Raw genomic sequence first — 26,776 nt, forward strand, 5'->3', positions numbered from 1 at the left:
ATTGATTTGAACTCCGGTTTCCTTCCTTTCACCATTAGTTTTGTGTGGATTTTCCTTTGTTTCACTTAGCATAGCCTTCACTTCTTCCCTTATGTATTTGCCATACTCAAGCATATCTGTCAAGTCTGTGAGCATCTTTATCACCAGTGTTTTGAACTTTACATCTGTTAGGTTGGCTACGTCCTCGTTACTTAGTAATTCTCTATAACCTTGATCTGCTCCCTCTTTTGGGCCATACTTCTCTGTCTCCTCAACTTGACAGGCTCCTGTGTTTGCCTCTGTGTCTTAGGTTGAGCTGCCACACATGTTATGTTGTAAGGGCCAGCGCCTTAGGTATCTATCAGTGCGGAGCCGACCTGTTTCACCACGTTGTGGTGCTGTATGTAGGGGGCCTAAGACGGAAAATTGCCACTTGCTAATCACTTGTGCCTTCTCCAGGCACCTCTCCCACTTCCCATATGGGACTGGCGCCTCTCTAGCTGTTGCCCTGGCCATTGTTCCCAGAGTGGGTGGGTTTGCAGAAGTTCTGGGACCATGGGGGCTCCTAAACAAACAGACTCTGCTGAGAGACTAGCAGTTTCTTCCTCCACCCCAACCCCCACTGGTTTTCACAGTCAGAAGCAATGAGGCTTTATTTTCTCTGGCACTAGAACCATGATCTGCACACTCTGGTCTGGTGCTGGGAGTGCTCCCCAGGTGTCCCTCCCTACTTTTTCTAATGTGTGACTGTGCTTTCTGCTGGCCAGCCACAGCGCTGCTGCTGCAGACACACCATATCCTCTCCACCTCCAGCCCCGCCCCTCCTACTGTCTGGATGAGTATTTCTTCTTTATATCTTTGCTGGACTTCCATGCAGTTCAATTTTCTGGAACTTCTGGTTGTCTCCAGCTTTGAAGTAGTTGTATTTCTTCTCAGTTGTGGAGGGAGACGCAGCCTGTCTACGTATGCCTCCATCTTGGCTGGTCTTGTCTGTTTTTTATTACAGATGAATGGTAGAATCATTTTATGAAATAACAGAGTATTCCATTAGAATTGTGACTGAATGTTGTAAAAATGAGAAATTAGTGGGTATGAATCAATATCTTTAAAAGATTCATTTCTTCTAAGAACATGGTTTGTCTCTCCATTTTTTTCAGCCTTTCATTATATATCTCAGCAAAATTTTGTAATTGTCTTTACACAGGTTCCTCACATTTTTCAGTAAGGTTACAGCTAAGTTTTTTTATGGTGGTGTTATTATAATAGTTATGAATGGGGAAAATACTAATACAATAGCTAAGGCACATTGAAGGTTTCCTATGTGCAGATATAGGTTCTAAGTGCTTTACAGTGTTAACTAATTTAATCCTCAAACAGCTCTATGAGATTTACATTTCCATCTTGTGGATGAGGAAGCAAGCCAGAGGGGTTAGGTTCACATTGGTTAGTAAATGAATGAGTAGGGCATCTGGCTCCATGAGCGATGATCTTAACTATCATGTTACTGAGATTATTTATTTATTTATTTATTTATTTATTATGTCTTCTAATCAATTATTCTTAGTATATAAGAAGGCTACAAATGTTTTATATTGGGTTGGCCAAAAAGTCCGTATGCTTTTTTTTCCATAAAATAAAAGACAAAGTTTTCATTTTCACCACTAACTTTATTGGTTTGAATATTTTGATATATTGGCTATCTCCAGCATGGTATAATGTTGATTGTTCTCAATCAATGTCTCAATTTGATAGCTATCAACTTCAACTGGCCTACCCAACTGTGGAGCATTGCCCAGTGAGAAATCTCCAGCACAAAACTTCACAAACCACTTTTGACAGGTTTGATCAGTTACAGAACCTTCTCCATAGACTACACAAATCATTTTTTGTGTTTCAGTTGCGTTTTTACCCTTCTTGAAATAATAAAGCATCATCTGCCAAAAATGTTGCTTATTTTCTTCCATCTTCAATATTAAAATGGCTACACAAAAATACACCGATTTTGATGTTTTTTTTTTTTAAATGCACGCTTCTATGACAGCTGTCACAATACAATCTAACAAAATTGTTTTGAATGAAGTTAAAGAAAACTAAGTGCTACTAGAGCCATCTTATGCAAAAATCAAACAGACTTTTTGGCCAAGCCAATATTTGTCTTGTATCAAGTGACATCTCTAAATTCTATTATCAATTCTCATTATTTTAGAATTGATTCTCATGAATTTTCCATGTATACAGCACATCATCTGCAAACAATGATGAATTTGCCTCTCTTTCCAAATGTTATAATGCCCTCTTTTTCAATTTCCAGTCTCATTATATTGGATTTTTCAGAATAATATTAAATACAGTGATGAGACTAGACAGCCTTTTAAAAATTTTATGCTTACATAAATTGATTTCATATATGTATTTATATATAAAGAATATTAAGACTATTAAGAATATTTATAGAGCCTTGGCTGGGTAGCTCAGTTGGTTAAAGCGTCATCCCTACACAACAAGGTTGTGGGTTCAATCCCTGGTTAGGGCACATACAAGAATCAACCAATAAATGCATAAATAAGTGGAACAACAAATCAGTTTCTCTCTCTCTCAAAATTAAATTAAAAGAATTTCAAAAAGAATGTTTATAGAAAATGCTATTAAAAATGATCAGCCTTGGCTGGGGTGGCTCAGAGGATTAAGTGCCAGCCTGTGGATTGAAAGATTGCCGGTTCGATTCCCAGTCAAGGTACATGCCTGTGTTGCAGGCCAGGTTCCCAGCTGTGGGCAATGTGAGAGGCTACCAATGGATGTGTCTCTCACAGATTGATGTTTCTCTCCCTCTTCCTCCCTCCCTTTTCCTCTCTCTAAAAATAAATAAATAAAATTAAAAATAAATAAACAAAAAGAGGTATGCCTGCCTTACAGAGTCTGGGAAGTTTTATCACACAATTGACCTACTTACACCATCGTATATGTATGTGACAAATATAACACAAGAATGTAGGACACAGCTCTAAAATAAGAAAAAACTAATATATATAATATAAACATTAAAAATGATCAAATGTTTTTCTTGTTTGGTTTATTTTTGACCTATCACATAAATAAATTTTCTAATACCTAACCTTGTGTTGATTCCTGGGATAAACCCTAATTGATTGTGGTATATAATTATTATGTTAATATAATGTTCAATTTTATGTGTTACTATTAAGGATTTTGCAGTTATATTCTTAAGTGAGATTGATCTTTGGGTTTTTTTTGAGTGTGTGAGGGGTGCTATTTCTGACAGGTTTTGATATTAGGTATATTCTCTCTTCATAAACAAATTGGGTAGTTTTCCATCTTTTTCAATGTTCCAGCACAGTTTCTACTTTCTATTTGACAGATAAATACTGTATAATAGAAAATGACAAGGAAGAGAATGCAAATCAGCACAGATTATTTTGCCTCAGTAACTCTGCCACTTTTGTGCTGGAGGACAGCCTTGATTGTGAAGCAGCAATTTGGAGCAGTAGGAGGGTCAAACAGGCCATTATTTTGGTATTGAAGAGTACGGCTGGCTGGGCAGGCAGAGGTTAGTGAAGGTGGTCCTGGGGAGGAAGGTAAGTCTGAGGGAAGAGGGGAGCACAAGAGAAGATGAAAGGAGGGTTTACAATGATGGGCTGGAGGTGTTTACACAAGGACATAAAAACAAGATCAGGTAGAAGAACTGAGCCTGAAGGTGAGAAATGCTAGCAGGCCCATTGGAGGATTATCTGGGAGTAGGTACTCCTTCTGTTACAGAAGAGTTTCCAATGCTCTGGCCTGTTGGCCACTGGCTTCTGTTGGAAAAAGTAACATTATTTCTAACCCAGGATATGTGCCCTTTTGTTGTACCATCTCTCTATCTTCATCCTAGGCAAGATGTACATCCAGTGGATGTGTATAACAGTGATTCACATTCTTCTGAGCACAAGAGTTCAGCGTGGAGGGCAGAACAGATAAAGCAGAGCATAAATAGATTTCACCAACTTTGACTTTATGCCAAGGAAGAGTCCTTTACAAGATGCTCTGTTTCTTTTTCAGTCCTTTCCTTATGCTTCTTCTCTACAGCTCATATAAACAGACATGCTGTTTGTTTGTTTGTTTGTTTTTATGATACAGGAAAGTGCTGTAGTAAAGGCAGGAGCAATGTGGTATGGAAGTAATGGGAACTGTTCAGCATTATGCTTGCCATATAGCTGAGTCCACTCTGAATGAAAAAAGCAAAGACATAACAGACAAATGAAATTCAGCCCATCTAAACTTACTTTAATGACAGTCATAAATTCTAGACTCTTTTTACACAAATCCTTTTGAAAATAATTTTAACTTATGGCAAAGCTGACATTACTGTCTTATAGATTTTCCTTTCCTCTCTCCCTCTCACCCATGGATGGGTTAGTTAACAACCAACAGAGCAGCCAGCTTGACATGAGGAGGAAGATGCCAGGAGCACAGATGGTCCACAACCTAGATAATTAGCTTCTGAAGAAGAAACAACATCTACCAAGTCTTCTGTGAATGCAGTTTGGTTGGTCACAGCTGAGGCAGAGAACAAGCAAGTATCCTCAACAACTCCATTTTATCTCTGAAAATGTCAGCAGAGCACTCACCCACTTCCTGTGGACAGCCACCGACTCATAAGATCTGTGGAGAAGAATCCAAATAAATATTGTAGACACTCCACCGTAATGGAGGGGGAGCATAACTCTCCACTCCTTAAGTGTGGGATGCACATATATTCCAAAGAATATACAATGGAAGTGGGTAGAGGGTAGTGTAATTCTACTGCTTCTGCCAGGTGATAAAGGTCAGTATCAACAGCCATAAATTATGTCAACAGTATGTACTCTTGATATACGATGTGATAAAAATGGCACTTTATCTCTCTGATCTTCCTCCCCCAAACCCATAATCCCAGTCTAATCATGAGAAACCATCAGACAAATTCCAACAGAGGAGCATCCTACAATATATCTGACCAGTACTCCTTAAAGTTTTTAAAACACAAAGAAATCTGAGAAACTGTCAGAGCCCAGAGGAGCCTAAGGAGACATGAGAACTATATGTAATATGGAATCCTGGATGGAATCTTGAAACAGAAAGAGGACATTAGGTAAAAACTAAGGAAACTTGAATAAACCATGTGCTTTAGTTAATAATGTTTTCAATATTGGTTCATACATTACAATAAATGTACTATAACTGATGGCACGATGTTAATAAAAGTGAATGTTGTGAGGAGGCATATGGTAACTCGTACTTTCTGCTCAATTTTTTTGTAAATCTAAAACTATTCTAAGGAATAAAGTCTAATAATAATAATACCTGCAGGAATCAAATGAAGACTAAGATGGGACAAAAACACCCCCAACTCCTTTTGGCATTTTCTTCTTTGGCTTTTGCAATTTCATCCTTTTGGGACATTTTCATTGTCCGGGGGCAAGGGCCCTTACTGCTTATCCTACCCACAGCCTTCCTGTGTATCCCAGGACTTTGTCCCCCATGGGCGATGGTGATTTAATTCAATCTCACGGCTTCAATCACGACTTCTCTTCTGACGATTTCCAAATCTTGTCCGGTTCAGGTCACTGTTCATCCAACTCTCTGTTACACAGCGCCCCCTAGGCGTCCAACACAGCACTTCCAACCCCAAACCCTGATTATACGGGAACCGGTTTCTGTCATTTCTTGTCTCACGGAGAGACCAAGAACTCTGAGCATCACCCCCAGAATTCTCTTTCTCACGTCTGTCTGCCAGGTGGTCCCTAAGTTCTGTCAGTGCCTCCTGCTTAGGGCCTTTTGTGTTGTTTTATACTTACTATCCTGGCTACTAAGCCCTCAGCACTTCTGGGCTTCCTGCCTTCAGGTATTCCCTTTCTACTCCCTATGTCGTTCTGAAGCAGAATAGTAAGGATCTAGGGAAATTCCTGGGCAGGTGGAATGCGGAAACTGAGACAAGAAAATTAAACAAGGTCAAACAGTTTGAGCAACTTACAGCCAGCTGGTGAATCGCAAGAACTTATATCCCCTAGCCAAGGACACTTGAGAGTGAATGGCTTGTACCCCTCCTCCCTAACCAAAGAATACATACCTTAAATCTCCTTGGCCTGTGAAATAAAGAGCAAAGACCCAATTAATGTCATTTGTGCCAACTAAAGCCAAGGACAAATGAAGTCAGAAAAACAAATAACAAAAACTCCATTAAATGCCATACAGCCTCAAGATGAAAATAAAACAGTATTATGGACCAAGGAATATTCCCCAAACTCCCTATGTCTCATTTTGATGCATCAGCATATTTTTTTAAATGCAACTGAAAAACGAATGAGTATTCTGCTAAAACCCTCCCACTAAGATTCTTACCCACAGAAATAAAAAAAGATAAAAAGCCCTCAGATGCAGTGCAGGTTCACTCTAGAGAATGCTCGTGCCCCTTCCTGGGCATGAACTGTTTAGTTCCTCCTAAATTCTAAGGGTCCCAAGGAGACTTGCAGCCAGGGGAAAAGTGGGCCATGTCAGTTTGACACGGGCTTACCGCCTGATCCTGTCTCCATGACCCTGTTTTTCACTGACTTACCACATGAGCTAACAGCGGAACACTGCGTTAGCTCCCTCCTATCCTATAACTTTTCTAGGGATCCAAAGCAGAATACCGTTTAGGTCCTCTCTCTCCTGTTACTTCTTACAACCTAAGTCTTCTATTTCACTGTCCCCAGCCTTAATAAACAAATTCTCAAAATCACCTGGACTCAAATTGTGAAATCTTTCCTACAGGACCTCAAGAACCCACACACTACAGGCTGGCCCTAAGGCAGACCTACTTTGGCCGTGTCTCTCTGATAACATTTCCTTCCTTCATTCCTTTCCTTCTTTTCCATCCTTCTATCAGGTACTGACAAAGGAAAATGAGGTTTCTCTCAGGCCTCCGCAAGGGAGTTCATGACTACTCTCTACTGTTAATTGCTCACCGTGAATTTCTTGTTTCTGTCTTCACGTGTGCTTATGTGGTTAGGTGTTTACATTTTGTGTTTGAGACGAAGAATCACGAGAAATTAGTGGCTGAATTGCCACTATTCACAAACATAGCACACCTTACATACAAAGCCTATTGTAAGAGTACCAGCCATTAACCCGATTTTCTCAGGGTTCAGATGGACCCAAGTTGTGACACAAGAACTATCTCTGAATTAGGTAACGGAAAAAGCTGACGTAAGACGGCGGCAGGATTCAATCAAGCTAAGACTGGAAAATGAGGGTAAGGGAAGACAGTGAGGAAAGTTTAAATGGCATAATAAAAGAGACAAGTGCCGTAAAGGTCTTGTCGCATGAAGTAAAAATAAGAAGTTAGCTGTCCCACCGAGCCAGCCAGGAGTCGAACCTGGAATCTTCTGATCCGTAGTCAGACGCGTTATCCATTGCGCCACTGGCCCCGAGACAATTAAGCGTGTTTCAGTGATACTACTTCAAGCTTACGTTTCAGGGTTTCATGGGACGTGTAGTCTATTAAAGAGATTCTGTGAATTCATGAGGCATTCTGGGAGATTGAAGCTTATCAAGAACCAGACCCTAAGATTGGTCGATCTTCCGGAGTCACGCCGTACGTCATTGTACAGCCCGCAGATTGGCGGGAAGGCCAACCTGGAACCGGGAAAGACGCTCTGGTTGTTAGGGCGACTCGTCCCGCCTTCCGGGGGCTTTTTTTCCCTGGCTTTGTGATTGGCTGCTAGTATTAAGGAATCCCGGCGTAGAGAGGACGAGGGGAAAGATGGCGGCGATGGCGGTTGGTGCTGCCGGTGGGAGCCGCGTGTCCAGCGGCAGGGACCTGAATTGCGTCCCCGAAATAGCTGACACGCTGGGGGCTGTGGCCAAGCAGGGGTGAGGGTCCGGACCTCCGCGGATGGAATGCGGGGTCCGAACTCGAGGACGGAGAGGGACAGATTAGTCATCACCGAGAGGCAGGGGTGAGGGGGTCGAAGGAGATCAGATGGGGGGTGGTGGGGGAAGCCTCGGGCCCTGGAATGTTAGAAAAAAAACTTATTGGGGGGCGTTTGGTCACTGAGCCCAGAAGTCGGGGCAGTTGTCAGGTAAACTAGAAAGAAGCGTACAGACCTCCAGGGCCCTGGAAAGCGAAATTATTGTCTGAAAGTGGGAGGAAGTGTTAGGGGCCTAGGGAGAGGAGAGATAAACCTTTAAGGGGGAAGCATGGGCAGATCTGGATGTGACAGTTCTGGAAAGCCAGTGGCAGCAGAGTAGAAAATCCACTTGGTGTGGATTTTCATTTTTTCTCCTTACTCATCTTTTCCATGGCTATGTGTTGTGGAGAAATTGAGGCACAGTGCAGCGGAAGTGATATATCCCAAGGTGGGCTGAATTCAGCAGTCCAGTTCGTTGACTGATGGTGGCAGCTGAAAGGGTTGTGCAGAATCCAGCTAGTTTAATCCAGTTGTTTGGATCTCTGGGCACTGCTGCTCTTTACATGACGACTCTGGGTCTGTCGCGGTTGTAGGTTTGATTTCCTCTGCATGCCTGTCTTCCACCCGCGTTTCAAGAGGGAATTCACTCAGGAACCTGCTAAGAATCGACCGGGCCCCCAGACACGATCAGATCTACTGCTGTCAGGAAGGGGTAGGGACCATCCCATATACCCCTTAATTATTAGAGGCAGTAAGAACGTCTGCTTTATCACTGTCCTCATTCTTTCCTGGCTTAGATATATTGATTAGTCACCTGGGATATAGATAACTCTTTTCTTGCTTACCTCCTAAAAGCCTTAGTTTCCTAATTTGCATTAGGCTATCCCATATCTGTGATAGAAAGTCTTTGTCTCTCATCTCTATTCCCTGTTAAGAACTAGAAAGTGAATGAGTACAGTGCCTAACCTCATTCAATCTTTGTCTTATCTTGGGTGGGGGAGTGCAGACTGGAATACGTTAATTGTGGGAAAGCTCTCTCCATGGATTCGTCCAGACTCAAAAGTGGAGAAGATCCGCAGGAACTCTGAGGCGGTAAGGCTATTTGACTTCTCTACTGGGTCTTTCTAAAGATCAGGTCTGTAAGCAAGCTGGGTGGGGAGAGCAGTTTTTCCACCCCATAACTCAGTAATTCAGATATGCAATTAAAGTTTTTTGGGTTGCTAGCTCTTAATCTTTTTCTCTTGATCTCCATTCCAGGCCATGTTACAGGAGCTGAATTTTGGAGCATATTTGGGCCTTCCAGCTTTCTTGCTGCCCCTAAATCAGGAAGATAACACAAACCTGGCCAGAGTTTTGACCAACCACATCCACACTGGCCACCACTCATCCATGGTATGGCTATGGGCCTCCTTTCCTACTGCATATTATGGTAGTCCCAGTGTGCTTCTTACCTTCTTTCTAGCCATTCAGTAAAGGGTGCATTTGGCAGAACTGAAATGTAGTACTGCCTGCCCCTGTATAAAAGTGGTGAGCAGAGATTTATAAGATTATACAATTACTCCCAGAAACTTAGAATTGAAATTAAGGACAAGGCCAATATTTATGTAAGGATGTACTCAAGATAACGTGTACATGTACATATAATCACAAATTTGGCAAAAGCAAGTGAAGGGATTAACCTGAGATCTGGAGCATGGTCTTTTAATTGAAGGGAGTTTTCTGGACCCAATGAGTTCTAAATAGGGTACTTATTCATCTACAGTTCTGGATGCGAGTACCCTTGGTGGCACCAGAGGACCTGAGAGATGATGTAATTGAGAATGCACCAAATGCTCACACAGAGGAGTACAGTGGAGAGGAGAAGACATGGATGTGGTATGTCTTCTTTTGCTGCTGTACCAGGGCAAAGGGTAGGGTGAAGGGAAGTATACAGGGTGAAACCTATAGGACCTTCTCCTTGAGCTGTGGTGATTGATGGGCCGTACATATTTGACTGTATTTTTCTGCATTCGATTTTGGACAGGTGGCACAATTTCCGGACCTTGTGTGATTATAGCAAGAGGATTGCAGTGGGTAAGTCTGTGAGGGTCCTAGGATAGGTATTCCTTCTCTGACTTCCTTTGACTATAAGTCAGGAGTTTCATGTATACTTGGCTGCTGGGCAGTTTTCCTATTGTTCTGTGCCTCAGTCTGCCTTGCTTTTAAGGAGTAAACAGATCTTGCACAAAAGAGCAAGAAAAGCCTTTTTGCCTAGCGGTAGTTGACAGGTCTTTCTTTTCCCTTGTTTAGCTCTTGAAATAGGGGCCGACCTCCCATCTAATCATGTCATTGATCGTTGGCTAGGAGAGCCCATCAAAGCAGCCATTCTCCCCACCAGCATTTTCCTGACAAATAAGAAGGGATTTCCTGTTCTTTCTAAGATGCACCAGAGGCTCATCTTCCGGCTGCTCAAGGTGAGTGGTGGAAGGGTTCTAAAGGTACTCCAGCTAATCCTTTTACCTTATTTTCATATGTGTGATGCTTCTTTTCCTTTGGGGCTGACTCTTCTTCTCTCTGGTTTCTGAACTACTTCAGCAAAGTTGGGGGGCTTGAGAAGAAAAAGGCAGATGGCAGTAGGAGCCCCAGAAACATTTAAAAAGTTACCAGGCTGCCATGGCTGAGTAGCTCAGTTGGTTAGAATCATTCCAATATGCCAAGGTTGTGGGTTTGATCCCTGGTCAGGGCACATACAAGAATCAACCAGTGATTGCATGAATAAGTGGAACAACAAATCAATATTTCTATCTCTGCCTTCCTCACCCTCTCTCTTTCTCTCTTTTTCTTTCTCCCTCTCTCCCTGGCCCCTCTCACCCTTCTTCCTACCTCTCTCTTCCTTTCTTCCTAAAATCAATACATTAAAAAGTTTTTTTTAAGTTACTAGATTTCATGAGAACTTTGCAGAAGGTTTCAGTTAAGTTACAGCAAGGATCCATGGGGCCCTTTGAACCAGGCTGATGTTTATATGGCATAGGAGGGTTCTATACGTTAAGATCATTGAAGTGTTATGCTGCTTTTGTTGGTATTTGGAGAACTGCTGGGTGTGGCCTTGTTTTATGCTAGGATTCTTTGGCCATAAGCCACAGTAATATCCCAGAGCCTTGGCATAAGGACTGTCTCTGATGGTCTCACTTCTCTCACAGTTGGAGGTGCAGTTCATCATCACAGGAACCAACCACCACTCAGAGAAGGAGTTTTGCTCCTACCTCCAGTACTTGGAATACTTGAGCCAGAACCGCCCTCCACCCAATGCCTATGAACTCTTTGCCAAGGGCTATGAAGACTATCTGCAGTCCCCACTCCAGGTAGGTCTAGAGTGCACTGAGAGAAGGGAGGTTGGTGGTGGGTTGGGGAATGTCTGTTGAGAATAGGTGTTCTAAAATTCTCCCAAAACTCAGGTTTTGATATTCTGGTACATTGCCCTTGCCAGGAACTGACTAACTTACTTTGCCTGTTTCCTCTTTCATTAGCCACTGATGGACAATCTGGAATCTCAGACATATGAAGTGTTTGAAAAGGACCCCATTAAATACTCTCAATACCAGCAGGTACAGTGTGGGTCCCAGATTGGGTCAGGCACAGAGCTGGAATGACCTAGGTGAAGATGGGAATATAGCCATGAGGTCTTCTCTCCTTCCCCCAGGCCATCTATAAATGTCTGTTAGACCGAGTGCCAGATGAAGAGAAGGACACCAATGTTCAGTGAGTACTCTCCACATAATCCCAGAGATTTGTATGCCTATTTCTCTCTATACTGAGTCAGCTGACCTCTGTCCATCTCTTAGGGTGCTGATGGTACTGGGAGCAGGCCGAGGTCCCCTGGTGAATGCTTCCCTGCGGGCAGCCAAGCAGGCTGACCGGCGGATAAAGCTGTATGCCGTGGAGAAGAACCCTAATGCTGTGGTGACGTGAGTAGCAACCCTCTTGCTGGAAAGTTTGTCTCCAGTGTCAGTTTTTCTTATTAGTGTCCTCACTTGTATCATCTCTGTTTTAGGCTAGAGAACTGGCAGTTTGAAGAATGGGGAAGCCAGGTGACAGTAGTCTCATCAGACATGCGGGAATGGGTGGCTCCAGAGAAAGCAGACATCATTGTCAGTGAGCTTCTGGGCTCCTTTGCTGATAATGAACTGTCACCTGAGTGCCTGGATGGAGCCCAGCACTTCCTAAAAGGTGCCTCCAGGTTGGGGTGTACTGAGTAAGGGGATTGAATTATCATCTGGGAAAGCTATGGGGGTTGCAGGGTGGAGGGATTGGGTAGACAGCAGCCTAGGAATGTTTAGGGGAAGGAGAGTTGGACTTGGGTCAGTGCTCTGAGGAAATGAGGTAATCTCTCTGAACGTTTGTGTTCACCTCTATAAAATGAGCAGAGACTCTTAATATGAGGTCTGTGGACTCCTTGAGCTGCTCTGATATGTACCTTGGGCTTAGCTTTCATTAAGATCTCAAAGAGCTTTATGACCTCGCACAAGTTAAGCAGTTCATTAGAATGTCTTAGGTTCCTTCCAGTTTTAATCTTGTGTGACTGTAAATTAACCTGGAAGTGGAATCTCTCATGACAGGAGTTGGGAATAGGTTGGCTTAAGAATATGACATCATAGAGCTGCCTGTTTGGATGTATGAGGTTCGAGCATTCAGTTAGTACTGATATAGCATTTGCATGCCCTGGAAACTAATGTGGCCCTCCTGCACTCAGATGGTGGCGTGAGCATCCCTGGGGAGTACACCTCCTTTCTGGCTCCCATCTCTTCCTCTAAGCTGTACAATGAGGTCCGAGCCTGTCGGGAAAAGGACCGTGACCCTGAGGTAAAGAGCCACCCTCTTCTGGAGGACATCTCTGTTTAGTTTTTCCTTTTTCTCTATTAGCACCAATTATTTTATTCCTCTGCAGAAGATGGAGAGGTGGAGGAGGAGTTGGGGATATGGAAAAGTGGTTGAAGTGAAAGTTTGTTTTCATTCTTTTCTGTATCCCTGAGGCTTGAACTTCTTTCCTTGAAGAAGTAGGTGTCTGCCTATCTTCTCCAGCTCTTGCTCTCTTGTCTCTTGGGTCAGGCCCAGTTTGAGATGCCTTATGTTGTACGGCTGCACAACTTCCACCAGCTGTCTCCTCCTCAACCCTGTTTTACCTTCAGCCATCCCAACAGAGGTGGGTTCCTGCATGTCTGTCTTCTGGGTGGGTAGGAACTCGCCCTCCTGTTTTTTTCCCTTGCTCCCCTGGGTCTGCCTTGTCTAGGCTTCTTCTGTTCTTGCTCATGCTTTATTAAGTTGTCTTGGACTTCTGGCTCTTTGTCACCTACACAACTCTTCCCTGACAGATCCTATGATTGACAACAACCGCTATTCTACCTTGGAGTTTCCTGTGGAGGTGAACACAGTGCTGCATGGCTTTGCAGGCTACTTTGAGACTGTGCTTTATCAAGACATCACTCTGAGTAAGTGTCGGGGGCAGTGGATGGTGGGGTGTGAGCATGTGCTACCTGGGCAGCTTCTGTATGTGCTTCATTTAGAATCATGGGGAGCCCAGGAGTCAGTGAATGGGGATCTTTGATTATGTGTTTTAAAGTAATCCAAAAGATTCCTCAACCTAGTCAAAAAGCAGTCATGGAGACCTCAATTTTTTTATCATTTTTTCCACATAGGTATCCGTCCAGAGACTCATTCTCCTGGGATGTTCTCATGGTTTCCCATCTTCTTCCCCATAAAGGTAGGAATTGCCTTTAAAACTACACAGGTTAAGAAGTAACTTCAGCTCTTGGGTTTTAGGTGATGCTTGGCTCTGACCCATGTCCTACTGGTACTCTCACATGCTTGGATCCCAGTTGTAGATGTTGGCATATCCACAGTGGCCTTCTTCCTGGCTTCCCCACATCTCTAGCTGCTCTTCTATTTTCTACCATGAGTAAGAGTCATCCTTCAAAAATTCAAATCTGCCCTGGCTGGTGGCTCAGTGGATTGAGCACTGGCCTGTGAACCAAAAGGTTGCCAGTTCGATTCCTGGTTAGGGACATATGAGAGGCAACTGATTGATGTTTCTCTTGCACATTGATGTTTCTCTCCCCCTCTTTCTCTCTTCCTTCCCCTGTCTCTAAAAAAAATAAAATTTTTAAAACTCAAATCTTATCCTTTCTTTCTCCTGCTTATAACCCTTCCCATTGTTTTTATGGTAACGGTCAAAATCCAGAGCATTGCTTGTAAGACTTGGTCTGCCTTTTCGGCTACTGTCCCCTTGGATTACATTGCTTCAATCCAGTGGACTGGGTTTTGGTTCTTCTAACACTCATCTTCTTTCCAGCCTCAGGTTTTCATATCTTTTTCCTATGCCTGTAAAATTCTTTGCTTACCTCTTCATGCAGCCAGCTTATTTTCAGGTCTCCTTATATACATGCTGTTGTCAGAAACTCTGACCATCTAGAATAAGTTACTGTTCCCTTTCATAGGTGCTTTTGTAGCACCCTGTACATGCCACAGCACTGATCACATTTTAGATTATTTGTTTAATGTCTGACTTCAGTTCTGGTTATTTGTTCTGATGGACTTCAAATAAACTTCATGAGGGTTGGGACTGTCATGTTTTATCATTTTATCTCCACACTCAATACATTGCAACATATAATTCATTAGCTCCGCCCTAAAACTCTTGTCTTTCTTCTTACAGCAGCCCATTACAGTGCGTGAAGGCCAGACCATCTGTGTGCGTTTCTGGCGATGCAGCAATTCCAAGAAGGTGTGGTATGAGTGGGCTGTGACAGCACCAGTCTGTTCTGCTATTCACAATCCCACAGGCCGTTCATACACCATTGGCCTCTAGCCCTGCCTGCAAATGTCTGGAAGCAGCTTCAGGTTCTGTTCCAATAGCACAGAAGGTGCAGAACATCCATGGTCTGTGATTCCCTCTGCCCTTCAGAGAGGAGCATTTCGGTCTGCTTTCCTGCCTTACATCAAGGTGGGCAAAGGAGAATTAATTGCAGGCTGAAGCCACCAATTTGTGAAGACTTCAGGCCAAGGCATGAGGAATTAGTGCTAACTCTGAAGCTACTCTAACTGGCACTCAGCCTGAAGCACTCCCTGGAATAGCCCTAAGAACGTGCAGGTTGAACACATTTTCAGCCCTTTCTCTGCCCATATCTTTTCCTGTTTTGATGGTTTTGTGTGGGAAGAAGTACAAATAAAATGAAGTTATGGCCTTTCCTGGTCCAACCCTGTTCCCTCTGCCTCTGCTTTCCCACGCCTTACTTACACCTTGGCATATTCAGATCTGTGCTCTTATCCAATACCCAAAGGGGCCTACCTTTATTGGGGAGCTTAGTGGTGACTTAGACTCCTGGGTATAGGCCTTTCTGACTAGCTACAGAGAGGTCCATTAAGATCTGTAATTAGGCTTTTGTCTGGGGAGGAGGCATAATTTGCCACCATGGAAAAAGATAGGGTATATAAAGCCAGCTTTCCTTCCACCTTCCTGAACTGTTTTGTTACCTCTTGGGAGAGAAAGCCATCCAGGCATCTCCACCTAGAAGCTACCTATTTTGTTTGAATAAAATCATAGTGTTAGGATCCTAAGAGATCATCTAGTCCAATTCTTCATTTTATAGAGGAGGTATTTGAAATTGGTACAATAATACAAAGTATTCAAATCCAGGGTGAAACATAGGTCCTCTGACCCTGGCGCTCTCTGTTAGAACCAGCTAACTTTTTGGAAGTCTTGTGATCAGAGGGTGGACTTAAGTTCTATCCCTTTCTGGTTAGAAGGTTGAGTACTGCTGGAAGGGGTCACCTGAGAAAGTGTTTCAGGTTTATCTTTGCAGGATGGTATGTGAGCTGTAGGACAAGACATCTGTGACAAGACTTCAGTTTCCCAGGTCCCAAGCTCTGAGGGCAGGAGGCATTTGGGAGGGTTGTGTCGACAGAGGGCTCAGAATGGGGACGTGGAGTCGAGCACCTTTCTCCAAGTGAAGTAAACGCAGTCGCTCTCCACAAAGCTGTACTGAGAGCGACGTAACCCCATTGGGAAATACATAGGGGCAGCCAAGAACATCTATACATCCTCGTCTCCGCCAGGGCAGTGAAATAGCGGAAGCCAGGAGAGCGAGGTAGGAGGGCCCTTGCCTCTTGTTTTCTGCCCGGCTTCCCCGCCTACCGTAAGTCACTTAACCAATGAGAGCCATGGGCGGCTGCTTGAGGGCTCTTCCACTTTCCGGAAGTCTTGGAGAGGTTAGCCAATCAATGGAAAGTTGGTGGTTGCTCAGAAACATTGAGTTTGGCTCCACCTATGGTTAGGATTTTAGCCAATGAAAATCTGTACTTTGGACTGCGGCCGCGAAACCAGTGAGGTTAGTTCCACCGCCTGAATGTTTAGGCGCCTGCGCAGATTGGAGAAAATTCTGGAAGACAGAGGAGTTACCGCCATTTTGCGGGAAGAGCAGTCAGGCTGCAGTGGTGCTTTCACTTCAGAGACTCTGGAAGACTTCCGTGCTTCGCGCCTCCTAACAAACCCGAAGGAACGGAGTAGACTGGGAACCCCCCCCTGCGGGGGCCCTAAACTGGTGAGAAACCCCGAAACCCAGTTTCCTCGCGACGTCACCTATGCGTGACGTTGCCGCACGGCGCCTGCCCTTGACGTCACTGGCAGAAAATGGCGTCAAGAGCAGAATCAGGCAAACTTAAAAATAAAAATAATAGTTTTCTTTGATTTAGAAGTGTTTGTTACCTAAATGTAGTCCACTGGCAGGATTTGGAGGATCGTGGCTATATCTGTTACTCATGAAGACGTTGTATCAAGGATCCCAGTGACTCCGATCTCTTTCTTGCTGTGTCCCCGCAGCCCTGATGTTTAGAATCGGGTATACTAGGAAGAGAGCATCGACCCATCGCTGTCTGAGAGAACACGTAGGATCGGTTTTCGGCCCCTAATGTCACCACTCAGAGAGATGAGGGAATTGAGAGTTTTCCCTCAATCTTAAGTTTCTGGAAGACTCATTTCAGTATGTTGGTCTCTGTGGGCTTTTCACTCTCCGTAGCGGAAGAGGAGTATACTGAGGCCACATGTGAGGCTTTTAGCGTTAGGACACTGGCCCTCGCAGAGGTGGTTTATAGGACCATTTTTTTAAGCGTAGCGTTGGCTTGTTACACATCATGGAGAATGTTTTTATCTTCCTCATTGTTCTTAATTAAGCTGCCTTCAATTTGGAGATGTTTGTGCCCGCTCAGTGACCCGACTCAGGAGATGGCGCTACCATCACCGTTGGGACTCCAGCATTTGGTGAATTCTGCCTGAACTGGGCTGACAGTGTTCTTCACTCACTGCCCTGCAGCAGTGGGTCCTAAACTCTGGCTTGGGTCTTAACTATGCTATTATGATAGGGAGGGTCCAGGCGTTGCCACAGTTCTGGGCACCTAACGTAGTTTTGGAGCAGGGATGGAAGAAGGTTCTGTAGCGTTTTAATGGATGGGATTGAATGGATTTTGACCCATAAATTAGAACAGAGAGAGAGTTTGAAAACTACTAATCTGAAAATGCATAGTGTTTGGGACTTTAATGCCTTTAGGATATCAGAAGGCTATACTAAACCCAGTGAGATTGCAAGTTAAAATGTGCTCATGTTGTATATGTTTACGCCTAAATCAGTTCATTTGTTTGTTTCTGAGTCTTGAGTGAAAACTTCACTCCATCATTGGGGGTTCATGTGTTAATGTAAGTGAAAGTTTTTTGTGTGTGTGTTGTTACCCCAACCCTGTACTCGCATTCAACAATTCTTGAAATCAGAAGCCTTTCATTTAGTGAAGAGAAAGCAGACTGTAAAACATAAGAGAAACTTTATGACATTTAGAAAATTTGTATAGACTTGGCAGCCAAAATGACTGAAAGGAACAGTTTGAGAATCAAAAACTTTTAAAACTTTTTCCACAATAAGCCAAATAGTATATATTACAATTAGATTAATTCTTGGTATTTTGAAACATACACAATAAGGTATGGCTATTGGGACTGATTCTTTTGATAAACCTATCTGAACATTAATTCTCCAGGTAAGTATACTTTAAAATAGGCATCTTAATAAGCTGTGTACTTTTTTTTCCTTTAAAGTTGAGTGATAAACCACAAGAGAGAGCTAACCAATATGATGGATAGAACATTAGAGTAGGGTCAGAAGACTACTCACAAGTCAGCTCCTCCATTTGGATTTGGTGAATCTGTGCATTGGACCTGATATCTGGCTATAGCATATATTACCTTTGATTGTTAAATAAATGTAAGGTGTAATTTTTTTCTTTTTAAACATTTTAATTATTTTTAGAGAAGGAGGGAAGGGACTGAGAAAGAGAGGGAGAGAAACATCAATGTGTGGTTGCCTCTTGTACGCCCCTAGTTGGGGACCTGGCCTGTAGCCCAGGCATGTGCCCTAATCAGGAATCGAACCAGCGACCCTTTGGTTCGCAGGCCAGCACTCAATCCACTGAGCCACACCAGCCAGGACAAATGTAAGGTGTTATTATTATGAGAAATTGAGTTCACTGGATTTTTAGAAACACCTATTTCATTTTGTTTTGATTTCCATTTTAAGCTTTAAAATTGTTTCCAAGTAATTTTTATTGTTTTGCTCAAAGAATTTTATCTCTATAACATATCTAAAGCAATATTAGGTATTATAAATTATAAGTATAATGATTACTCTTATTTTCATATTGCTTTTTTATATTGTTTTCATATTTTTAATATAACTTATGTTACTTATATTAGTTTATTAAATCATCAGGTGGGCTGTGGATTCTGAGAGTGACAAGGACAGCATCATTGGATGATGCATTAACTGCTTTAAAGAAGACAAAGCTTTTGTGGGTATGGAACGTTTGATTTTGATTAGCCTCCTAGCATAGAAATTCTTAAGATTTGTTGTGAGGGGGGGTTGGTATTGAGTTACAATCAATACAAAATTGTACACATTAAAGTGTATAATTTTTTGATGGGTTTTGATGTTTCAGCCATGAACCATCACCCCCAAAGTTTTCTATGCCCTTTTGTACTTCTTTCCTCCTAGCTTCTCCCCACCCACTCTTATCCCTAGACAACCACTGATCTGCCTTCTGTCACTAGGGTTAATTTTGCATTTTCTAGAATTTTGTATAAGTGTAATCAGACAGCCCTGACTGGTGTGTCTTAGTTGGTTGGGCATCATCTCGCAAAAAGAAAGATTGCTGGTTTGAGTCCTGGTCAGGGCGCATGCCTGGGTTGCAGCCCATTCCCAGGTCCGGGGATGTGCAAGAGGCAACCAATTGATGTTTCTCTCCCTTTCTTTCTCCCTCCCTTCCCCTCTTTCTAAAAATAAATAAAATCTTTTTTAAAAATGTAATCATACAATACATACTCTTCTTTTTTGTCTGATTTCTTTCACTCAGTGTAATTATTTTGAGAGTAATCCATATTGTGTATACTGATAATTTCAAACTAGTAATTTTTTAGTTGATTTTGTTTAGTATCTTTCGTTTTCTTATTTAACAGGCCTGTGGTGGACACACTTGGGGAAGATGCTTGCTAGCATGGGGGAGGCAAGAAATCTCACCCAGCCTGTCTATAGACAGAAGGGCTTCAAAGTGGGATTGGTTAAGCCTGTCTTAATCTTTCTGAGTTGTCTAAACTCTAGTTGATAGTGTGTAGAAAATGTTTAATGATGAGCCCCCCAATTATTGATGTTTGGGAGGGAGATGTGGGAAAGAGCTTAGGACAAATCTGCATTATTCTGGTGTTGCTTTGCCTTTCCTTTTCTTTATTTCTTTTTTTTTTTTTTTAAGATTTTTATTTTTAGAGAGAGAGAGGAAAGGAGGAAGAAAAAGAGGGAGAGAAACAGCAATCAATTGCCTATCTCACACACCCCCAACTTGGGACCTAGCCCGCAACCCGGGCATGTGCCCTGACTGGGAATTGAACCAGTGACCTTTCAGTCCATAGGTTGGCACTCAGTTCACTGAGCCGCACCAGCCATGGCTTGTGTGTGATCCTAATTTTTAGTCTTGCATCTTACCTTTTTATTAGAAACGTGCTTATTTCTATGATTTAAGTTTAAATCAATTATTTATTCAGGATTTTGAACAGTAGAATGGAGGCCTAGTGTTCTTGTAAAGTGAATGGTAGTTTTGAGTACCAGTATTTTCTCTTCACATGATAGGACAGGGTCTGTATTAAATTTTGTCTCTGTCTAGCTTCCTTTTAGATCCTTGACCTGTTCTAAGCCATCAAGCAGAAATAGTTCAGGTCTGTAAGGTGCAAAACTAAACCTATGGTAAGCAACAGACAGCAAGATCCCTTTGGAATTTATGAAGCAAAATGATATTCTAAAATCTGTTTCTTGGAGGGAGGTCGGAATGTGGGGTGCTGAAAGGGGAGGAAAAATATAAATGAAGTTCTCATGTTTTGATATCCTCTCTTCAGGTCTGCTACAATGGCATCTGATGACTTTGATATAGTTATTGAGGCCATGCTGGAAGCTCCTTATAAAAAAGAGGAGGTAATATTCCCACCTCACTCCTGGAACTGGGCTAATAAGAAAAAGCAGTTGTGGATCATTGGTTTCAACATTTTGTGACTCCTCTTTCCTGATTGTTTATTGTGTACAGTGGCTTTTCATAAAAGGCATAGTCTTTTAGTAAGCTATGCTGGAGACCCGTACTCAAGAGCCATGCTTTCAGAGTGGGCCCTCCAAAATGGGAGGGGGCACATAATGTGGTGGGAATGAGTGCTTTGCTCATAGCTCTCAGTAATACAGTAGAAAGTCAGTGCACCTCAGACCTGATTTCTCACTCTCCTGAGAAATAGATGTTGAATAGCTAAAGTTTTGACATCAAAATCTGTTACTCTGATCTCTTCCTTTTGGGTAGTTTTCTCCCTTCCTCTCTTATTCCCTTTGTGAGGAGATCTAGGTGCTTAAAAGTTGGTTAGATAATTGAGAGCTTTGATTTCATATGCGTTTTTCCTTGTCCACTTTTGTTCTTTCTGTACCCAATGAAATCTATGTGTCTGCCACCTGAAACTTTGTGACATTTTCTTGGTGAACCCCTCAGGATGAGCAGCAAAGGAAGGAGGTTAAAAAGGTTGATCCTAGCAATACCAGCAGCAGCACCAGCAACAGTGGCAACGGGAGCAGCACCACTGGGGAGGCAAGCAGGTGAGTGTGGTGTGAGGAAATGGGTTGGCAACTTAGGAAGGAAAACAACCCCGTCCATTGGGAAACAGCCAAAACAGGGAGGTAGTTGCTTCTAAAACTGCTGATTTTAAATAATGGCTTCACTGGATCTTGGGAATAATAGTGACTTGGTTTAATGATGTAGTTTAAGCTTTCAGTGTAGTTTTGTGGATCAGTTCCAGCATTGATACATTTTCTTTAAGTAAGATAGCAAGAAGACCCCTACTTTGGAAACATCAGCTTTGGCTGTTTCTGATGCCTCACAGCATCCAGGGCTATGTGTAAGTTGATTTTGTGCAGTTACTGGGAAGTACTGCCAGATCATCTGGGCTCTGGTCCTTCTGCCGCTTTCTGTTTCACCCTGGCCATACTGTCATTCTTTTTACTTGGGAGAGATAAGGAAACCTTCGCAATAGTAAGAATTTACATTCTTTCACAGGAAGAAGAGGAGTCGGAGCCATAGTAAAAGCAGAGATAGAAAGCGCAGGTCAGTCATTCTGGGGACTGTTGGGTTTTGAGAATTACTATAAATGGAAAGATAATAGCAAAAGCTGTACATCAAAGACCAGAAGAGATTGGTTGGTTCTTTAACAAAGTAAATAGTTGTTTCTATCTGTAGTCGTAGTCGAGACCGGGATCGGTATAGACGGAGAAATAGTCGAAGCCGAAGTCGAGATCGGCAGCGTCGTCCCCTCAGCTGTAGCTGGGATCGTCGTCATAGTAGTGAGTCTCGAAGTCGGGACTGGCGTCGTGAAGATCGTGTGCACTACAGGAGTCCACCACTTGCCACTGGGTATCTTTTTTTGCCATAAGCTTACCTTTGTACAGTAATCTGGGTAAAACACATGCGCTGTGGTCCCTGCCTGGGGATGTTTCTGTCCCACTGTGATAGCAAGGAGATCCAGTTACTGCAGGGGTGGCATTAAGAAGTCACATGTGAGATGAAGTGGTGGGATCTGGTTTTCTCATGATGGGAGACCCAGCATTGGACCAGTGTGAATAAAGTTGGGTGACAGAATTTTCACTTTTGTTATTTTCTATTCTTTAGGTGTAGGTATGGGCACAGTAAGAGTCCTCATTTCAGAGAGAAGAGCCCAGTCAGGTGAGTTGATAATGAGTACTTTTTTAGGGATCAAATGGTATGAATAAAAAGTTCTTTGAGCCAAACTTCAGGAATGTATAGTACTTGAGGGTAGCTGGAGAATGATGACCAGGTATTGGGGTGGAGGGGTGTCAACTAATTTTATTCATTCTTTAGGGAGCCAGTTGATAATCTGAGTCCTGAGGAGCGTGATGCCCGAACAGTTTTCTGTATGCAGTTAGCTGCCCGCATTCGGCCTCGAGACCTGGAAGACTTTTTCTCTGCTATTGGCAAGGTAACCTTTCCCTCTTTAATTTTCTTCTGAGTAGTTTGTATCTTCTGTCCATCCCCCTTTATGCCCAAAAAGGGTTTCCTTTTTCTCCTGGATAGGTTCGTGATGTACGTATCATCTCAGATCGAAACTCACGTCGTTCTAAGGGCATTGCCTATGTGGAATTTTGTGAAATCCAGTCTGTGCCGCTGGCCATTGGGTTGACCGGGCAGCGGCTACTGGGAGTGCCTATCATTGTACAGGCCTCACAGGTGAGCAGCCTGAGAAACTGACTTGAGAAGTTAGGTTTGAAAGTAGGAGGCGGGGGAATCTGACCCATCATTTCCTTCTTCCTCAGGCTGAGAAAAACCGACTGGCCGCCATGGCCAACAACTTGCAGAAGGGCAGTGGTGGACCAATGCGCCTCTATGTGGGCTCCCTGCACTTCAATATTACTGAGGACATGCTCCGGGGCATCTTTGAGCCGTTTGGCAAAGTGAGTAGAAAATGAGGGAAGCCTCTGAATGGAATTGGGAAAAGTGGGGAGGGTGAATATTCCTCTTCATTCTGTCTAGCCATGATTAACCCACTGCATATGGGTCCATGCTGGGAGAGTTAGGCTCCATTTCTCTGTTCAGACTGTTCAGTAGACAAATGAGTCAGCACCATGAAATCAAATAAGGGGGTCCACATTAAGTAGGATTAGTCAGAAAAGGTGTTTTGGGGGGAAAATGGCCTTTATCTCTTTTTAAAAAGACTTGGAGAGATGTAATTTGTGGCTAGAAAGTTGGAAGTATTTAGAGCTGTCTGGGTAGGAGAGGCGAAAGGCATGGGTTACCTAAAAAATTATTAATACTTTCTCCCTCTTCTACAGATTGATAATATCGTCCTGATAAAGGATTCAGATACAGGCCGCTCTAAAGGTTATGGTTTCATTACAGTAAGTTTCTAGTGTTTAGCTTGTTTATTTTAATTTGAGTTTGTCCACTTGCCTGATTTTGTAGCTTAGCTTCATCCTCCTCCTCTAGGAACTGTCTAAATGACCCATAAACCCTGGTGCCTGAAGCTTGAACTAGCCTTCTGCCCCTTGAGATGAGTGCATTATTTGAGATCTTGGCTTTGTTCCTACACACTGGTGGCCCTGGTATGGGGGTGTCCAGGAGTTCAGCTACCTTCCCTGGTGCTGCAACTTGCTCTTTGTGTAATAGTAATGATTCCAGGCCTTAGCTAAAAGATTGGGGGTGTGAGGGAGGTTAGGTATGGGCTTTTATAGACATGATTTATAGACTTGATGTATTTTCATGATGGGTTGGGAATAAGAAATTATATACTTCCCGCTGGTGCTTTGAAGCAGGTTTTCCTGGAGAAGTATCTTTATATTTAAATCCCGCTATAGGGAGAATAGTGAGGCCACCTGATAGTGTACAGGTCTCATCTTTTCCTGACACTCCAACAAAATTGTTTCCAATTCCCATAACTGGTTCTTCTAGCCCCATGTGACTCCAGGCTGAGGACTGGCTGCCAGCCACAAAGTCTGATAGAAGCTGATATTTTCTGGGCTCAATCCAGGCAGCATACACCCCCACAGTTACCTGCAGGGCAGAGGGGAGGTAGGTTGTGTTCCACCATGACAATTGCTCACCTCAAAAATATCCAGTAAAAGCAGGCCACCTACACTACCTGCCTAGGAACTGTCAGTACCATGTGCCAGGCCCTAGGGCAGGTAATACCAGAGTAAACAAAGCCAGCTGTGGTGCCCTGGTGGCAAGTACCTTTTCTAGCTCCCTGTGTGACTCAGATTTGGAAAGGCTTCTGTGGGGCCTTTGTGCCCTGTGTTAACACCCTTGACGCTTAAACAGCAGACTGGGAATCCTCTTTATGCCAGGCTGCTGAGGCTGATGCTTTTGAAAGGGACAAGAGAGGAGAGGCCTAGCAGGTCACTGAGTCGGCAGCCCTGCAGTGAGGTGGGGGTTGGATGCAGTCTTCCTTTCAACACCAGAATGTGCTCCCTCCTAAGGCTGGGCTCTGGAGGTCCAGATTCCCTGTTCTTAACTGAGAACTGAAACTTCATAGTCTTAAAGGCTGAAATAAATGAGCCCAGGAGCTCTTAGTCTGTCTTACTTCCATTTTATATGTCCATTTGTGAAACAGCCTGTCAGGCTAGGCTCCCTACAGATAATAGGCTTTTTACATTGTTGGGTTCTAGTGGAGCTCGAATATTATAAAGTGTTTGCTATTGAGTCAGTTAGAAAAAGACCCTTTCAGAGAACAGTTTTAGGAGTATCTGAGATTACATTCCTTGAGAAAGAAAATTTTGTGCTGCAGCAAGCATGCAGTTTTCCTGGGATAGTAGGACTAGGAGTGTTAATGGGGCTTTGAGAGCATGTCTGTGACCAAGAGATTATTGATCTGGCCTGGGTTTCTTATAGTTCTCTGACTCTGAGTGTGCCCGGCGAGCCCTGGAACAGTTGAATGGCTTTGAGCTTGCTGGTCGACCTATGAGGGTTGGCCATGTGACTGAGCGACTGGATGGTGGCACAGACATTACTTTTCCTGATGGAGACCAGGAGCTGGATCTGGGATCAGCAGGTGGACGTTTGCAGCTTATGACCAAATTGGTAGAAGGTAAGAGTTTCTCTGCAGAGTGAAGAATATGGGGTTGAATTATAGATCAGGGGTTGGGACTTAACTGCACCTTTTCTTTCCCTTTTAGGCTCTGGAATCCAGCTGCCAACCACAGCTGCTGCTGCCACTGCCATTGCTGCACAGGCTGCTGCCTTGCAGCTGAATGGAGCAGTTCCCTTGGGGGCCTTAAACCCAGCAGCTGTTACTGGTAGACTTGGACTTGGGAAAGGGAGAGAAGGGTTGGGGCCTGGAAAGAAGGAATGCTCTGTACTAACTTACTTTGCCCCTCTGTGTTCTAGCTCTGAGTCCAGTGCTGAACCTCGCCTCTCAGGCAATCGCCTCCCAGTGCTTCCAGCTTTCCAGCCTTTTTACCCCCCAGACCATGTGAGTCACAGGACCTTCCTCATTTTAGTCACTGGTTATTTTCCTCCTCTGGCTTTCATTTACCTCTTCTCCTTGCCCCAGGTAAATCAGTGGCACAGTACAATGCCTCCCTGTGCCTCTGGGTCCTGCTATTCCCTTCCTCACATCTACCCTTCTACAGCTCTTTCTCTCCATTTTGTGGACCAAGCCATCCTGAGGCCATGGACATTAACTCTAGGGGAATTGGGGCCACCCTTAGACACCAAGAGCTCCTGCCTGTGGCCAGATTTCTGAGTAACCACTAGTCGAAGAGAACAGAATTATTGCACACCTGTTTCTTCATGTATATCGTCTCCTGAGATGGTCTTCAATGCCTTTTCCAACCCCCTCTTAGTGATTCCTTGATTCCTACGTTGGGAAGGCCATAGGGCATTAACTGAAGGAGCTGACTTCTTTTCTATTTTCCCCTATACCTGTACCCTACGATTTTGTCAAGGAAAAATCCTTAAGCCCTCTGCTCCAAGAGGACTTTGGAGTTTGGGGGGTGAACCTTGAAGGTGCTGACTTGCTGCTGCAGGGTCCATGGAAGATAGCTTGGACATATATGTGCATTTTAAAGCCTGCCTTAGACCTCAGCTTGGGGTCAGAATTACTGTGGGCTCAGCATCTTGCTGGGAGCCGTAGAAACTATCTATCCTGCCAGGCATTTTGGATGTCTTAGGGGCATTCAGGAGTTTAGCGAAAGATGGGGTACCTTTCCAGTACCTTCCATCTTCCTTTGTATAGTTCTCCTTTCTCCCAGGTCCTTCCTTTGGTCCAAGGTGGGAGGATGGTGGGGAGGCTGCTATTCTCCACCACTTCCCATGTGCCTCTACTGTGGGCTCCACCCCAGCTGTTAAAGCTGCTCCTGTCCCCTACTTGGGCACAAGTGAGCCCTTCTCACTGGATTTTATACCCTTGTGTCTGTGTACATAAATATATATAAACTTTGTACAAAAGGCAAGCCTCTGTTGTGGCGGCTGCTGCCCATATGTGTGTGGTCTCAGTCAGTGTGTCTGATGTTAACTTCTAATGAGCCAAAACCATGAACGGTTCTAGGGATATAAAACATTTGTAATGCCTTTGTGTTTTCTTTATTTTAATGTTATTCAACCTTTGGAGGATGGGCTGGGTTCAGTGAACTTTATTGATGGTGCATGACAAGGTAGGGCTCTAAGCCCCTCCCCTTCAGCAGGTCCGGGATGGGAACTGGAGGTCAGGAGATTCTCAGTGTGTTGGGAGATTAATTTGGGACAGGGACTCCCCAGCAGCTGAGAGCACCTCT

The 26,776-nt window shown here is 43.6% G+C and overlaps 2 protein-coding genes, 1 long non-coding RNA gene and 1 other non-coding gene across 5 annotated transcripts; 2 read left to right on the forward strand and 2 right to left on the reverse strand.

Moving 5' to 3' along the window:
* Positions 1-3,962: 3,962 nt before the first annotated feature.
* On the reverse strand, positions 3,963-7,456 carry LOC150016077 (uncharacterized). Its single transcript, XR_016510029.1, has 3 exons — positions 7,373-7,456; positions 4,605-4,638; positions 3,963-4,201 (listed from the first exon to the last, which is right to left on the reverse strand). It is a non-coding gene; the product is annotated as an uncharacterized LOC150016077 (long non-coding RNA).
* TRNAR-ACG (transfer RNA arginine (anticodon ACG)) lies at positions 7,352-7,424 on the reverse strand. The gene has a single exon. It is a non-coding gene; the product is annotated as a tRNA-Arg (tRNA).
* Positions 7,457-7,715: 259 nt separating the features above from the next.
* PRMT5 (protein arginine methyltransferase 5) lies at positions 7,716-15,137 on the forward strand. 2 transcript variants are annotated; one of them, XM_090270289.1, is made up of 17 exons: positions 7,716-7,869; positions 8,501-8,619; positions 8,914-8,999; positions 9,165-9,299; positions 9,670-9,782; positions 9,931-9,980; positions 10,197-10,360; positions 11,087-11,248; positions 11,414-11,491; positions 11,587-11,645; positions 11,729-11,851; positions 11,938-12,113; positions 12,637-12,746; positions 12,993-13,086; positions 13,256-13,372; positions 13,580-13,644; positions 14,596-15,137. In XM_090270289.1, exons 1-17 carry the CDS (start codon positions 7,760-7,762, stop codon positions 14,746-14,748), a joined length of 1,914 nt encoding a protein of 637 aa, XP_090126415.1. In that variant the 5' UTR covers positions 7,716-7,759; the 3' UTR covers positions 14,749-15,137. The 2 variants fall into 2 exon arrangements, with proteins under 2 accessions (XP_090126415.1, XP_090126414.1); XM_090270288.1 differs by having other exon boundaries at positions 7,801-7,955.
* Positions 15,138-18,675: 3,538 nt separating this feature from the next.
* On the forward strand, positions 18,676-25,701 carry RBM23 (RNA binding motif protein 23). Its single transcript, XM_090270290.1, has 14 exons — positions 18,676-18,774; positions 20,133-20,212; positions 20,362-20,437; positions 20,991-21,094; positions 21,552-21,599; positions 21,732-21,905; positions 22,161-22,214; positions 22,371-22,488; positions 22,584-22,736; positions 22,823-22,960; positions 23,339-23,404; positions 24,894-25,089; positions 25,178-25,297; positions 25,389-25,701. The coding sequence occupies exons 3-14, from the start codon at positions 20,372-20,374 to the stop codon at positions 25,475-25,477; spliced, it is 1,326 nt and encodes a 441-aa protein (XP_090126416.1). The 5' UTR covers positions 18,676-18,774; positions 20,133-20,212; positions 20,362-20,371; the 3' UTR covers positions 25,478-25,701.
* The last annotated feature ends 1,075 nt before the right edge of the window (positions 25,702-26,776 follow it).

The sequence above is a fragment of the Furipterus horrens genome, unplaced genomic scaffold (assembly GCF_987537825.1).
Source record: "Furipterus horrens unplaced genomic scaffold, mFurHor1.1.pri manual_scaffold_3, whole genome shotgun sequence".
NCBI classification, from domain to species: Eukaryota; Metazoa; Chordata; class Mammalia; order Chiroptera; family Furipteridae; genus Furipterus; species Furipterus horrens.

What these genes read in the sequence shown, in the direction of transcription:
- PRMT5 (XM_090270289.1), top strand. Translation starts at nt 7,760, where the DNA reads ATGGCGGCGATGGCGGTTGGTGCTGCCGGTGGGAGCCGCGTGTCCAGC. An exon ending in TCTACTGCTGTCAGGAAGGG is followed by an intron (nt 8,620 to 8,913) that starts GTAGGGACCATC and finishes GGGGGAGTGCAG; the next exon opens with ACTGGAATACGTTAATTGTG. An exon ending in GAGGAGAAGACATGGATGTG is followed by an intron (nt 9,783 to 9,930) that starts GTATGTCTTCTT and finishes GATTTTGGACAG; the next exon opens with GTGGCACAATTTCCGGACCT.
- RBM23 (XM_090270290.1), top strand. Translation starts at nt 20,372, where the DNA reads ATGGCATCTGATGACTTTGATATAGTTATTGAGGCCATGCTGGAAGCT. An exon ending in CTCCTTATAAAAAAGAGGAG is followed by an intron (nt 20,438 to 20,990) that starts GTAATATTCCCA and finishes TGAACCCCTCAG; the next exon opens with GATGAGCAGCAAAGGAAGGA. An exon ending in TCTTTGAGCCGTTTGGCAAA is followed by an intron (nt 22,961 to 23,338) that starts GTGAGTAGAAAA and finishes CCTCTTCTACAG; the next exon opens with ATTGATAATATCGTCCTGAT.